The sequence below is a fragment of the Miniopterus natalensis genome, chromosome 4 (genome assembly GCF_054644295.1).
Source record: "Miniopterus natalensis isolate mMinNat1 chromosome 4, mMinNat1.hap1, whole genome shotgun sequence".
In the NCBI taxonomy this organism is placed as follows: Eukaryota; Metazoa; Chordata; class Mammalia; order Chiroptera; family Miniopteridae; genus Miniopterus; species Miniopterus natalensis.
Genome location: NC_142084.1, coordinates 78796158 through 78810413, shown reverse-complemented (window position 1 = coordinate 78810413; position 14256 = coordinate 78796158). Strand labels below are relative to the sequence as shown.

The 14256-nt window shown below is 52.6% G+C and overlaps 1 protein-coding gene across 1 annotated transcript in view; it reads right to left on the bottom strand.

Annotated features, from left to right (window-relative positions):
* Positions 1-2603: 2603 nt before the first annotated feature.
* WNT3A (Wnt family member 3A) overlaps positions 2604-14256 on the bottom strand; it is a 43694-nt gene continuing 32041 nt past the window's right edge. Inside the window, exons 3-4 of the mRNA XM_016203513.2 lie at positions 10535-10800; positions 2604-4454 (exon numbers count right to left, since the gene is read on the bottom strand). Coding sequence (XP_016058999.2) covers positions 3975-4454; positions 10535-10800 — 746 coding nt within the window. The 3' untranslated portion in view covers positions 2604-3974. The remainder of the gene's footprint in view (positions 4455-10534; positions 10801-14256) is intronic.

Sequence of the window (14256 nt, the reverse complement as noted above, 5' to 3'; positions counted from 1 at the left end):
ACCTACAGGGCCTGACCCCTGTGTAGAGTGTCTCATCAGCTGTTGCCTAGGATGGCCTGGTGACCTGAGAAAGCTGGGCTTCCTGTTACTGGTGACTCACCCCATGGGACAGATTACCATCAGTGCTCCAGCCCCCTGCCCTGGGCACTTATCTGGTTCTCTGTTTATAGAGCAGCCCATCTGGCCCTGGCTGGCCTCTTAAAGCCCCAGTCGGGAATCTCTGGTGGTCCCGTGGCCCCAGAGCAATGGATGACCCAGCCTGGGGTAGGCCTATTGAGGGAGCAGCAGCCCTGAGCCACTGAGGCCATGGGCTTGATGTGGGACATGGGAGCGCCAGTCCACAAGGGCCAGGGAGGGATACTAGGAACCTGGAAACTTGGGCCTGTTCCCTGTCTTTTTGCCCTACTGGGCCCCATTTTGCTCTGTCTTCAGTGGCTTGGAGCCTCCAGCAAGGACGCTGTTGCCATAAGAAATGGGGGGCAGTTGGGAGAGGGTATCCCCCAGGTCCTGTCTTGATCATCAGGGGCATGACCTCCTAGCACCAGGCTTCCTCTTGCCTCCCTCACTCTGATGGGCACCTACTCCATCCACCAGGCATCTCCGCTCACCCACCTACAGCTTTCTTCTAGCATAGGACTTGGTCGGGACCGGATATCCATGCTGGCACCCTGCCTCTGCAACCCCCATTCAGCCCTGTGTCTGCACAGTCCCATCCAGAACTCCCCTCCTTGCCTCTGCACACCCCCATCCAGGACCCCCCTTCCCTGCCTCTGCACTCCCCTGTCCAGGACTCCCCTGCCCGCATCTGCATACCCCTGTCCGGGACCCCTCTCCCTCTGTCTGCACACCTCTGTCCACGACCCCCCCGCCCTGCCTCTGCACACCCCTATCCAGGAATAGGGCTAGGTCAGAGTCTGTACCCAAGGGCTATGGTGGGGAGCAGAGGCAGTGGGTGGCAAAGCTGAGGGGCTGAGTGGAGTCAGTAAAGGTGCATGTTCCCAGGGCAGAGGCTGGCCTATCCCAAGATATGGGGGCTCTGCTGGGCTCCCTTTGGAAAAAACTGGAGTAGTGGTGAGTAGCATGGGCAGGTCCTGCTCCCCAAAGCCATGTAGATCCCTCCCTCTTCCCTCCTAACCTCCTGCCCTGCATCTGCACACCCTATCCAGGACCCTCTGCGGAGCCAGCAGTTGCTCTCTGTCAGCAGAGGATGGCCCTTACTTCCTGGGCCCTTGGTGGCCCTGATGTTTCAGTGGCAGTAGTATTGTGCCCAAGTGGGCCCTGGTCAAGAGTATGTGTTGGGCATAGAGCTGACCTGGGGCAGGTATGGGCTCCTAGGAAGGAGCTAGGTTGGAGTCTGTACCCAGGGGCCATGGTGGGGAGCAGAGGCAGTGGGTGGCAAAGTTGAAGGGCTGAGTGGAGTCAGTAGAGGTGCATGTCCCCAGAGCAGAGACTGGCCTACCCCAAGATGTGGGGGCTCTGCTGGGCTCCTCTTGGAAAAAACTGGAGTAGTAGTGAGTAGCATGGGCAGGCCCTGCTCCCCAAAGCCATGTAGACCCCTCCTTCCTCCCTCCTAACCTCACAAATGGCTGCATTGGGTCCCCTCTCTCCACCATCAGCTGGCAGGGATTTCCTTGTGAGGTCTCCTGCACCCCCTCCCACCTTCCTTCCTTGCAGCAAATGGCCTACCTAGAGCCTGAGCTTCGAGAGGGTGGGGGCTGGGCCTCCTGCCCTCAGCTTCTCCTTTATGCTTCTCACCCTCCACCTGTCCCAGCCTGTCCACCCCCACCCTCCTCAGCTTTCTCCCTCCCTTTGAGTCTGGTTCAACAGGTGGTAGCTGGGGGCTGGGGGTGTGCTCAGAAGGGCAGAGAGAGGTGCAAAGACTCTGTACCCAGCTTGGAGAAGCAAAAGTGTAGCCTTGGGAAAGCCCCCTGCCTCCTTCCTGGAGCCTCTGGAAGGCCCCACCCAGCACTGCTCTGCATAGGCCCAGTGAGGGTGGACATGGGCAACTTCCAGGCCTCAGCTGGGCGAACCTCTGTTTGAGGGACTGTCTCTTGCCTCCCAGACAGGTTTGGTTCCTGGAGCACCCTGTGGTGGGCCACAGTGGGGACCCCACACAGGGGCCATGTCTCCAAACCCAGAGGGCGTGGCCATGTAGCCAGCACTGGAATGTAAGCTGAGTGTAATGCACATTTGGGGAAGTGGCTTCTGGCTGACTTGGTGGCTGGCCCACTGCTCCACTAACTTTCTCATGGGGCCTCCACCCTGGTCACTGCATGGCACGACCCCTGCAGCAGGCAGGCTTCTTCCTCCCTGCACCTCACTGGAGCCTTCTGCCTGGGTCTAGTTCCCCTGCCCCAGACTAGGCTGTGTCCTCTTTTCCTTGGCACGGCAGTCCCTCTTTCTTTCTTCTGGAATTCTGGCCTCTGGAGGCCACCTCCAAGACCCCAGCCATCTCTGAGGTGCACACCAACCGCCTCCTCCCCTGGTGCACGGATGTCTCCTGTCCCAGAGGTCACCACCAATCCAACCTCCATGCTTTGCCAACCCACCACCAGAAAGCCAGCACAATCCACAGCATTTGGTTGTTTCTGCTTTTTGGGTTTTTTTTTCTTCTGTCTTTTACTTCCCCATTGTTTGAAACTCACAACTATGACTAAAATAATTTCTTTCACAGAAAGAAAAGGGAAAAAATAACAACACATCTGTTTGATTAGCTCCAGTGTATGGTGGATATAGCAGCATCAGAAATAAAATTAAAACCAAAAACGCAAAATTCAAGGCAGAGGAAGGTCTTGTCCTGGGAGGCGTGCAGGTCATCCCTGTCTGGCTGGTGTCCTCCCCCTGCCTGGAGACTGGGGGACATTTCACAGTGGCAGAGTCTGAGTGAGAAGAGGCCTGGCCTGGAAATTGTCTGAGGGGTCCAGAGGCCAGTCCTTCTTGGGCTGGGTGAATTAGAAGGTGAGGGGGGCTGAGCAGCCAGCCACATGCTCCAGGACAGTGGCCAGTGTGGCAAGTCTGGCACACCATAGCTGCAGCAGGAGACCCAGGGGATCAGTCCTAACCACCAAGGCTGGGAGGGGAGACCACTTTTCTGGGAGCTGTGGCTCCTCCTACCAAAACCTCCCAGACAACCCAACCCTGCCCCAAATGAGCCTCTCAGCAGGATGATGGAGCTGGGGTGGTGTAGGCCGGCAGCCCTTGGGGAGACGTGGGGTATGGGCTATGGATGAAGAAGGTGGGGGAGGAGCTGAGGCAAAGAGGGAGGCAGGGCAGGGCAGGAGGCTATGCTCCTCTCTTGTGGATGGGATGGGGTACAGGTGAGAGACCTGAGGAAGGGAGATGGAAGGGCTCCACAGTGGGATGTTCCATCCAAGGCCTGGGCTACAGCAGTAACAGTCACTGGGAAGAGCGCCTGGATGTCTGATGCTCCACACATGACAGCCAGGGCAGAACCAGGTTTCAGGGCCCAGCCTCCTGCTCGTCTCTGCCGCTAGGCCCCTCTTTCCCCCAGACCCAACTGGTTCTTGGGGCTCTGCACGGCGTGGGCTCTCTCCGTTGGGTTCTTTATTGGGAACACTGGCAGCTGCCAAGCCTCGGCGCGGGAGCCGGAACCTTTCCAGAGCACCAGATTTGGAGGGGGCCTGGTCCCCAGACTTCAGCGAAAAAGGTTGGGGGACAGGGGTCTTGGACGCTGTTCTGTCAGGAGAGCTTCTCTACCCAAAGGAGGTGGGTGGACGGAACCTTGCAGGTGGGCTGTGTTGGAGGAGGTGGCGGGGCGGAATCCCCAGCGTGGGAGTGAGGTTCCCAGAGAAGACCACGCCCCCATCCCAAAGCCTCACCCGCGGAGCCCCGCCCCACCCCCGGAGGAGCTCGGAACCCATCGGGAAGAACCGCACCCCGCTTCGGAGCCGCATACCTGCTCTATCGGAGGACCTGCCCCACCCGGAGGAGCCCCGCCCCGCCCGGGCGCGCCGCTACTTGCAGGTGTGCACGTCGTAGACGCGCGCGCACTCCTGGCAGCTCACGTAGCAGCACCAGTGAAAGACGCACAGGCACTTCTCCCGGCGCCGCTCCGCCCGTGCGTTGTGGCCCCGGCCGCAGCACAGCAGGTCGCAGCCGTCGATGCCGGGCGAGCTCACGTTGCAGGTGCGGTCGCGCGTGCCAAAGGAGCCGGTCTCGGGGTTGGGCTCGCAGAAGTTGGGCGAGGCCTCGTAGTAGACCAGATCGCGCTCCGTGGGCACTTTGAAGTAGGTGTAGCGCGGCCGCAGCGTCTCCACCCAGCCGCGCGACTCGCGGTGCTTCTCCACAACCATCTCGGAGGCGCTGTCGTACTTGTCCTTAAGGAAGTCGCCGATGGCGCGGAAGTCGGGCTGCGACCACCAGCAGGTCTTCACCTCGCAGCTGCCCGACAGCCCGTGGCACTTGCACTTGAGGTGCATGTGACTTGCGATGGCCTGCAGGAGCGCGGGCAGGTGGCGTCAGGGCCCGAGCTCAGCAGCCCAGGTGCGTCTGTGCGGGACAACCTCCCATGACCCGGCTCCTTGCCTGCAGCCCCCGCCCCCAAGCTCACCAGGCAAACCCAGCCCACCTGCCTGCTCCATAAAGCACCTGGGGCTCCCAGGAGGAGCAGGTGCCCTCTCCGTGGGCCTGCAGTGCCATTCCCTTCCTTGTGCCTCCTGTGGCCGACCCGAGCGAGATCCACCCCCCCTGGGGGGGGGGCGGGGCAGGGCCTGGAAGCCTTCCTGCTCTCTCCTAGGCTGGGCCTAATTCTTGAGCATCTATGACAGAGTGAAGGAAGGCCCGGGCTGTAACATGACGATGTAAGTGCAGGCATGAACCCAAGCCCGAGGCCCAGAGGTGTATGTGGGCTGGTGGCAAGGCTGGGGGCTATCTGAGCGTGGGTAATGGGGGTGGCTTGCATTGGGCACCTTCAGGGCCCAGGAAGCTGAGTTCTTGGACTGCAGGGGATTGGGAAGAGGAGGAGCGAGGCAGTGCAGGGGACAAAGCTGTGGGGACCTTGGGGGCCCAAAGGTAGTAGAAGGGCCTAGCAGAGTAGTGTGTGTGTTTCTCCCTGTGGGAAGCAGGGAACCTAGGTTCTCTTTCCTTCTCTTTTTGGAAGAAGAGGTGGGGGTAGGTGTCTTAATTAGACCTAAGGTTGCCTTGTCCACTATGGTGGGCACTACCACCCATGAGCCCCTGAGATATGGCTGGCCCAAACTGATTAGTGCTGTGAGTGCAGGCCACACACTGGGTCGCTGTAAGTCCCCTGACTGTACAGGAAGAAGATATAAAATATCTCATGCATGATTTTAATATTGATTGCATTATTGAAATGACAACATGTTGGGTATAGTGGGTTAAATAAAATTTAGTATTAAAATGAATGTCAGCTGTTTTCTTTTAAAAATGTGGCTACTAGAAAATTTCTTACACATACATGGCCCCCATTGCACTCCTATTGGATGATGCTGGGCTAAGGCTTCAGGTGGGCTCTTCATCCAGATCCTGCCGCTGCTGCATCCCCATCTCCCTGCTGTTTCAACTCTTCCCTCTCATACTGGCCCTTTCCCTGGGCATCTGTGAGTTGCCCTCACACCAGTTCATTTCTGTCTAATCCTCTTTTGTGGCCAAACTTTTCTAAATAGGAACAGCTGGTTTCCACCCCTGCCTCCTCAGTCTCTTGTTTTAGTTTGACTTTATCAAAGATATATATGTATATACTTTAAAGAACCCAATATTTCCTAAGATGTGTTAAGAAAAACAGGAGCCCTGGCTGGGTAACTCAGTTGGTTAGAGCGTCTTCCCCATACACCAAGTTTGTGGGTTTGACCCCTAGTCAGGGCACATACAAGAATTGACCAATGAGTGTATAAATCAATTTTAAAAAACCCCCACAGGAGTTCTGGGGCCACTCTCACTCAGCACTTTCCTTACTATCCAAGGCAGTGCCATGTGCCTCTCACAAGCCTTGTGTTTGGCATTGTCTCTGGACCTCTCACCCCTGTCCCCCCATCCCTCTGATGCACATTTCCAACCTCTTCCTGACCTAAGAACTAGAGCATACTTCCACTTAGATCAATATTTAGTGCCGATGGTATTGGGATTGTTCAATGCCATATTCAGTTGAGCCATGTGATATGTTACGATTACTTTTCCTTTCCTACAGGATGTTTTGTTGTTGCTTTTTAAATACAAGTATCATGGATTCAGTCTCAAGCTCTCCTTTAACTGTCTAAGTATCTTCTTCAAGATATTGAAACACACCAGGTGTCCTGTGGATTTCATCTTTTTGAGAGGTCTTCTGGTAAATTTTATGAAATGTGCATGTCTGGAAAGAAATCTTTTCCACTTGAAAAGTTGAAAAAATGGTTTAGCTGGGCATAAACTTCTTGGCTAAAAAATTTTCCCCCACAGAATTCTGAAAGCACTGCTCCATTTTATTCCTGCATTTATGTTGTTCTTGGAAACTCTGACGCCATTCTGACTCCTGATACTTTGCGTGAATTCGACCTTCTGGGCAGGTTGGAGGCCATGCCTGCTGTCAGCTTGGTGTGGGTCTCCCTTTCTTGTGTCAGTCACTCCTGGGCCTGTGTGGTCAGAGACCTGTGATCCCCAGTCCTGGAACCTTCCTGCCTTATTTTTGGGCCAACTTCCTCCTCTTCATGTTCATGTCTCTGTTGGATGGAGCCTCCATATTTTCTATTCTTTCCTATTTTCCATCTCTTTGTCTTTTTTCCTCTGCTTTGTGGAAAAGTGTCTCATCTATCTTCCAACCTTTCTGCTGAGAGTTTTGTTTCTGCTGTCTTATTTTTAATTTCTAAGAGCTCTTTACAACACCCCCTTCCCCAATGTTCTCTTAAATTAACATTCTGTTCCAATTTCATGGGTACAGTGTGTCCTTGTATCTCTCTGGAACTGGGATAGTTTTTGAAGTTATCATCTCTCTTTACAACATCTCCTTTCCATAAGTTTGGATCTTGTTTCTTTGTTTTGGTCCTTACCTTTGTGATTGCTGGAGGCTTCCTTGGGTGTCTGACAGTCCTTGGTTGTCTGCTCATATTTAAAAATGGGGCACTAAAAATCTTGTTGGAAGCTCCCGTGCCTGGAAGGGACTCGCCAACTTGAGCCCTTGCCCCAGAGTGACCTGGCTGCATTGTTTCGTTGGAGAAGTTAAGTCCCTTCCTTCTCCTGGGTTCATCTGATTTCTAGGGCAGAACCTTCCAATCTTCTGCCTGGCAGTGATCAAGCTTCACTGCAGCATTAGGAGATTAGGAAGAGAAATGTGTACATAGATAGACTATTTTCATTGGGGTGGCCTCACCCTTAGTTGTTCTTGGAGCTCCACAGTCTGGACACCCCCTGCTTTACCCTTTTTAGAGAATAAGTCTGCAAATTTCTGGTAAGGGAGGGGCATTGCCTGGGTGCAAGGAGTTGGACAGAAGAGCTGGTGGGTTAAAAAGTGCTTTTAACATAGACTTTCAACCAGTCTTCCTGTTTTCAGCCCCATATTTACCTCTGCTTTTCAAGATACCTGATACTAGTAATTCCTGGGTTGTTTCTCAGATTTCTCCTCTACTGGCTTAAGACTCAGCTTTCTTGGGTCTACTAAGACAGTGAGTATTTGTCTATCTGATTTTAGCTTTCAAAATTTTGTTGCCATCTTCACTTCTTCTGTGTTTCACATTCTCAAGAATCTTTATGTTAAAACTCATTCCTTGTCATTTTAGTGGGTATCTGGGAGGGTGCAGAGGGAAACCCTTGTGTTTGCTTTGTTATCTTTAACTGGAAGTCCATATTCATTCTTCAGTTCTACAATTTCTGTTTGATTCTTTCCCAAATCTAGTATATTATTTTTATAGTTTCCAGTTCCCTGCTGAAATGTTCAACCTTGCATTTTAGCTTTATGAATGTGAGTGAGCATATTTTTTTATAATCTGCGTCTAATCATTCTAGTATTTAGAGTCCTGTTTCTGTTGTGTGTGTTTTTTCTCCTGATTAACAACCTATTCATTGTTTTCAACAGCTCATATGACAGTTATCTTTATTTATGTGTTGAACATTGTGTTTGAAAACTTGTTTGTAGCCCGGCCGGGCGTGGCTCAGCAGTTGAGTGTCGACCTAGGATCCAGGCGATCAGGGTTCAATTCCTGGTCAGGGCACATGCCCGGGTTTCGGGCTCGATCCCCAGCATGGGGCCTGCAGGAGGCAGCCAATCAATGACTCTCATCATTGGTGTTTCTATCTCTCTCTCTCCCTCTCCTTTCCTCTCTCTGAAATCAATAAAGATATATTTTTAAAAAAAAGAAAAAGAAAAATTATGTGTAGAAACAATTTTCAGCCTAGCTCACGGTTATTCTCCTCCAAAGAGGATTTGTGTGCTTTTTCCAAGTGTGTGGGGATACCAGCCTTTGGGATCCCCTTAATTCATTCTCACGTCTTGAGATTTTTTTTTTTAAGCCTACACATGTGCACAATAGCTGGTGTGTTTCTGGTTTACTTTTACTCCCTAGGGTCCTGAACTGGGCAGTGATTTCCTAGAGAGACCACCTTTGGTGGGTCCCTTAGCTCTGTGAGGTTGAGGGAAGTGCAGCTCGGTGTATGTACTTTCTTCCGCATCAACAAATAATCCCTGGACAAAAGCTACCCCAGGCACCAGGCTCAGATTCCTGTCTTTTGGACCTGGGACTGCTAATTCCTCACTCTATGGTTATTTGACACTTAAAAATCACTTTATGGAAGTGTATGATACAAAAATGTATATATGTCATAATCTAAAACATGACATTTCACAAATCACCAATGCCTCAGAAACTCCCATCATGCTCTTTTCCAGTGGTTGTCCTCCCTCTGTTCAGGGCACTGATTCTGTCAGCATTTCCTTCATGACTAATGATATTGAGCACCTTTCCATATATTTACTGGCCATTTCTATATTTTCTTTTGTGAAGTGGCTTTCCGTTTTTTAGCCAACTTTTCTATTGGGTTATCTGTCTTTTAAAAAAACGAATTTGTAGAATTCTTCTTATATCATAGCTTTCATATATATTTGGAGATACATTATTTCCTCCAGTGTGGGTTGTGTTTTCAGTTTCATGGTGGTATTTTTTATGAATAGGCATTCTTAATATAAATACAGTCCATATTATTATATTTTTCTTTGGCCTATTTAAGAAATCTTTTCCTACCCCAAAGATGTCTCCTATGTTTTCTTCTAAGCATTTTTGTTTTGTTTGACCTTTCCCATCTGAGTTTGTAACTAATGGTATATATGGTGTGAGGCAGGGGTCAAGATTATTTTTTTCCAGACTGTGATTCAATTGACTGAGCACCATTTATTGAAAAGCCCATTTCCCCTTCTGCACTGCCATTATCTTCCCTGTGATAAATCAGGTGACCATATACAGGTGAGCATTCTTTACTTTTAACAGGGTGCCTTTTATATGCTATCCTGCACTTACACTTGTCTTCAACAGGAAAATGAGTCTGACTCACCTAGACCCCATTGTTGGAAGTTGAATGTCCCTGTTCACTCTTCAGCCCTCTGTAATCCCCTAGTTCCACTGGGCAAAGCCAGTGCCATCTTTGTGTTTCTAAATCTACCGGACACCTGTAGGTTCTTACATGGCCACTTGTTATCAGCAGTCAGTCCTCTATCAGTTTCCCACTGAACTTCTGACCCAGTCCTTTTTGCAGGGCTCACAAAGCCCTCAAAACTTGATCCACCAGCCTCTCCACATCCCCCTGCCCCCCAATTCTCTTTCTCCTTCTGTTCTCCATATTCTACCCAGACTAACTCATGGTGCAGTCTCACCTCTGGCTGCCTGGAGGGTCTCCTGGCCTCCCCCCACCTAGATAACTGCCATTAGCCTGCATTTATCCACTCACCACCCTTGACAGCAGAAGTCTTTTTTTTTTGAGACTCCACCCTGGGTCTGGACCCTCCACTGTGCCAGGTAACCTTGTGTATATCATTTCCTCATCACAGAATTTCCTAGACTGTGCTGTAGCCACCTGGCTGTCTCTCTTTGGCTGTGTAGGAGCTCCTGCAAGGCAGACCTTTATCCTATCCCTCCTTTCTTGTGACCCCCAACTCCAGAGGTGGCCCTGCCATTCTGTGGGAATACCCTAGACACCTGTGGAGCAACTGGACAGTGAGTGCTGTGTTTCAGAGGGCCCTGGGCAGGAGGTGAGAAGACCCTCTAGCCTGGCCACCACAGAGAGCCCTCCTACAGACTTCACCAGGCTACACTCCTCAAGGGATCAGGGGTGTGTTCAGAGGGCCCCCCTGGAACACCCCCAGGGCACAAAGGGCCATGGTCAGGGGCCCCTAACACCCCAGAATGCACAAGGCAGTCAGTGGTCAGAGGCTTCCCAACACTCAGAATGCACAGGGCATGGTCAGAGGGCCCCTGGTGCACCCTCATGACACACAGGGCCATGGTCAAAGACACCCCCCCAACACCCTAGGATACCCAGGGAAGTGGTCAGAGGACCCCCAGATGCATCCCTAGGACACACAGGGTCGTGGACTTACCTGGCGCCCAGCCTCATTGTTGTGGCGGTTCATTGCAGAGCGGGCGTCAGGCCTATTCTCTCTTGCGTCCGCGAACTCCCGAGACACCATCCCACCAAACTCAATGTCCTCGCTGCAGCCACCCCATTTCCATCCGTGGCCCGGTGAGCCCTGGTGACGGCTGCTGCATCCGCAGATGGCAGCGGAGCCCTCGGCGCACGAGCGTGTCACAGCGAAGGCCACGCCGGCTGAGGCTATGGCATGCACAAAGGCGGACTCTCTGGTGGCTGTGGAGAGAGGCGTGAGGTGGGCAGGGCACAGGGGTGGGGCGGGGCTGGGGGGAAAGGGTGCATGTCCCCAGAGAACCCAAGGAGAAGGGAGAACTTCCCCGAAGAAGGTCCACCGAGGGCCAAGGAACCCAAGAGGTGATGCTGGATGGCACTTGTGGTGGTGGGGAAGTGTAGGGACGTGAGACCCCTGCGTGCGGCTGGATGGAGGGAAATGGGAGCGCCCCTTGGAAGGCGGTTTGGCAGCTTCTAAAAAACATACATGTACTGCCTGACCCGGCCATCACCTCCCAGGTATTTACCCTGCAGGAAGCCCGCCTTGACACAAAGACCAGGAAGCAAATGTCAGGGCCGCTTTATTTGTAACAGCCCCAAACTGGCAGCTCCCAAATGTCTGTGGACAGGTGGAAGGATAACAAACCATGGCATAAGATAAATAAGTCCTGGGATATAATATGCAGGGTGGTGGCTGCATTGCACACCTGAAAGTTGCTAAGAGAGATCTTGTGTTATCACCACACACAAAAAACAGTAACTATGTGAGGTGATGGGTGTTAGCCATACTCCTTGTTGTGTTGTTTCACGATATGCAAATAGCAAATCATCATGTTGTACACCTGAAACGAATACAATCGGTGTATACGTCAATTAAATCTTCATGAAAAACGGTGGCATTTCCATAAAATGGAATTCTATTTAGCAGTAATTGGAGAAAGAGCATGATGCTTCTCAGAATAATCATGGGGACTGAAAAAAGGCCACCCTGACAGCCCCGGATGCAGCACCCCCTAGGCTTCCGGGTGGGGCTTCCAGCAGCCCGAGGACCCCCCCAGGGTGTGGCTCTGGCCCTCATGCCGCTACCGGCGCTGCCACTCCACCTGCACATCTTCCCCCAGACTCCAGGCACTGCAAGGACCACAAAGCACACCTCACCCTGTGCTGGCTCCACGTGCTCAGCCCTGGGGATGCCCAACAGCTGCCCGCCACCTGCCCTGGGGCAGTCTCCAGGCCTCTGTTAACCCAGAGGCTGTTATTGTGTCCCTGCACGCAGCCTCTTGCTTCCACACGTAGGAAACTGAGTCAGGGGAAGTGACATTGGTTCTGCAGAGGGGCAGTGGGGGAGGGCTGGAGCTTGGGAAGAAGAAGCTTGTGAGGCAACAGGATCAGACAGGTGTATGCGGGTGTCCAGGGAAGCTCCCTGGACCTTGCTGGGTAGGGGAGGTCTAGCCTGGCCCTGGTAGACAGAACCTTGAATAGCTGGTCTTGAAAGACAGGTAGGAAGCAGACAGAGAGAAAGCAGGGGGCAGGGGCATTCTGCTGAGCTGGCAGGACCAGAGGGAAGCACAGGACATGTGGGGGGCAGCCTGGCATCCCCCAGCAGGACTTTTCTTGAGGGGATGAATGCATTGCCTCCTGGGTATATGTTAAACATTTAGATGGGCTCTGGGTTCAGGATGAGGGGATTGGGCTGCCCTGGGTCCCCTGCTCACCATTCCACAGGCTGGCATATGGAGCACCTGCTGTTTGCCAAGCTCTGCCGGGGGAACAAACAGCAGGGAGCCAGATGGTCTCCTGGAGCTTACCTGCAACTAGCAGGAATTAAAAAACCTGGCAAAAAACCTCTCAGGGCTTTGGAGCCCAGCAGGCCCAGGCTGAATCCTGGCTTGGCTCTGATGGCTGGTGTGCCTTAGGTATCTCTGTTGCCCTCATGTAGGATTTTGCACCCCACCTTCCTTGGCTCTGGCTCCTGTCTCTCCTCAGGTCCTGGGTGGGCAGGAGGGAGAAGGGAGCAGGAGAGATGTGGGAACAGGACTGACCAGGGCACTGGGTGAGTGCCCTGTTGTGTTCCCCCAAGCTCCTCCTGGGCAGAGGCCCCAGGCAGGCCTAGACACTGCTGAGCTCCCAATGGCTATGGGAGAGTAATGGGGGAGGGGTGCTGCTGGCTCCTCACCCCACCACCTCAATGCCCAGGGGGCTTTTGTTCTGGGAGGGACATGGGTAGGTGGGCTCCATCCTGGGGACTGAGCAGAGGTTTCAGGCTGCTTCCAGGTTTGTAGCCAAGCACGCGTGCCCTAAACCCCATGCAGACTCACACATCCAGCTTCATTCACATCCACACACACACCTGTTACCAAAAAATGCACATTTCTTCAGATGCCAAGAGGAAGTGCCCTCTGCACTGGCCTCCCACTGGCCATCTGACCCCACTTGTACTTTTGCTTTTGGTGACTCCTTCCATAGATTTGCCAACACTTTCTGACAGCCCTGTGCAAGCCCTGTGCACCCTGTGTCCCTCCTGGGCTCTGACCAGAGCAGGCCTGGACTCTCCCTGCTTTTGGGAAACTCTGGGCCACACTGAAACCCCTAGCTGTAAACCCCAGGCCTCCCACTGCTCTGGCCTCAAGGGCCCAGGCCCATCTTGCTCACCAAGCCCTTCGCCAGGAGTCTAGCTCCCAGTATCTCCCACCAGGACCAGAAGGAGCTCCTGGTTGGAACCCCCACCCTCAGACTCCAGCTTCCTCCCCCATCCATATTACCACACACACAAACACATGGGCACACATACACACAAACACACATACATGAAAAACACACACCCATAAACACTCTTTCACACACAGACACACGGATACAGAGACACACATAAATCTATGCACACACATGCACACATACATGCACACACAGACACATACCCATAGACACTCTCTTACACACACAGAGAGACATACACAAACGCATGCATACACATGTACACATACATGTACACACAGATACATTCATAGACACACACAGACACACACACATAGACATTCACTCTCATATACACATGGCCACACACACATACACACAAACACAATACACATATGCACACACTCATAGATACCCTCACACATAGACACACATGTACACAAACATGCATGGCCACACATGTGTGTACACATGTAGACACACAACATGCGTTCATACACATATATGAACACACACCCATAGACACTCTCTCACATACTCACAGATGCACACACACATACATGCACACACATACACACACATACACAGGCCACTGGTGCAGTGCTTTGTCCAGTGGCCATCTGGTTCTGCCTGGCCCCTTCTTGAGTTCTTGACACTGTCTTTGCTTGACTGAACACAGGCCAACTCCTGCTGTGTGCTGCCCTCCCAGTCCTGCTGGCCACTACCTGGCCTTCAGCCACATTCAGCTACTGTCCCTCCTTTAGGTTTTTTCCAGCTGTTCTAATGCTCATACAGCACCTGCCTTGTACCACTCCCCCATTCTTTGGGGCACAGGACAGGATCCTGCGGCCATGAGGTCTGGGCATGATCTAAGCTTGGCTCCTCAGGCTCCCAGGAACCATGGGAGCTCCCTCCTTCACCCGCTCGGCCTGGAAGCCCCCTGAGGCAGGGACTGTGTCCTGTTCACCTGTTGTTTCCAATCAAGAG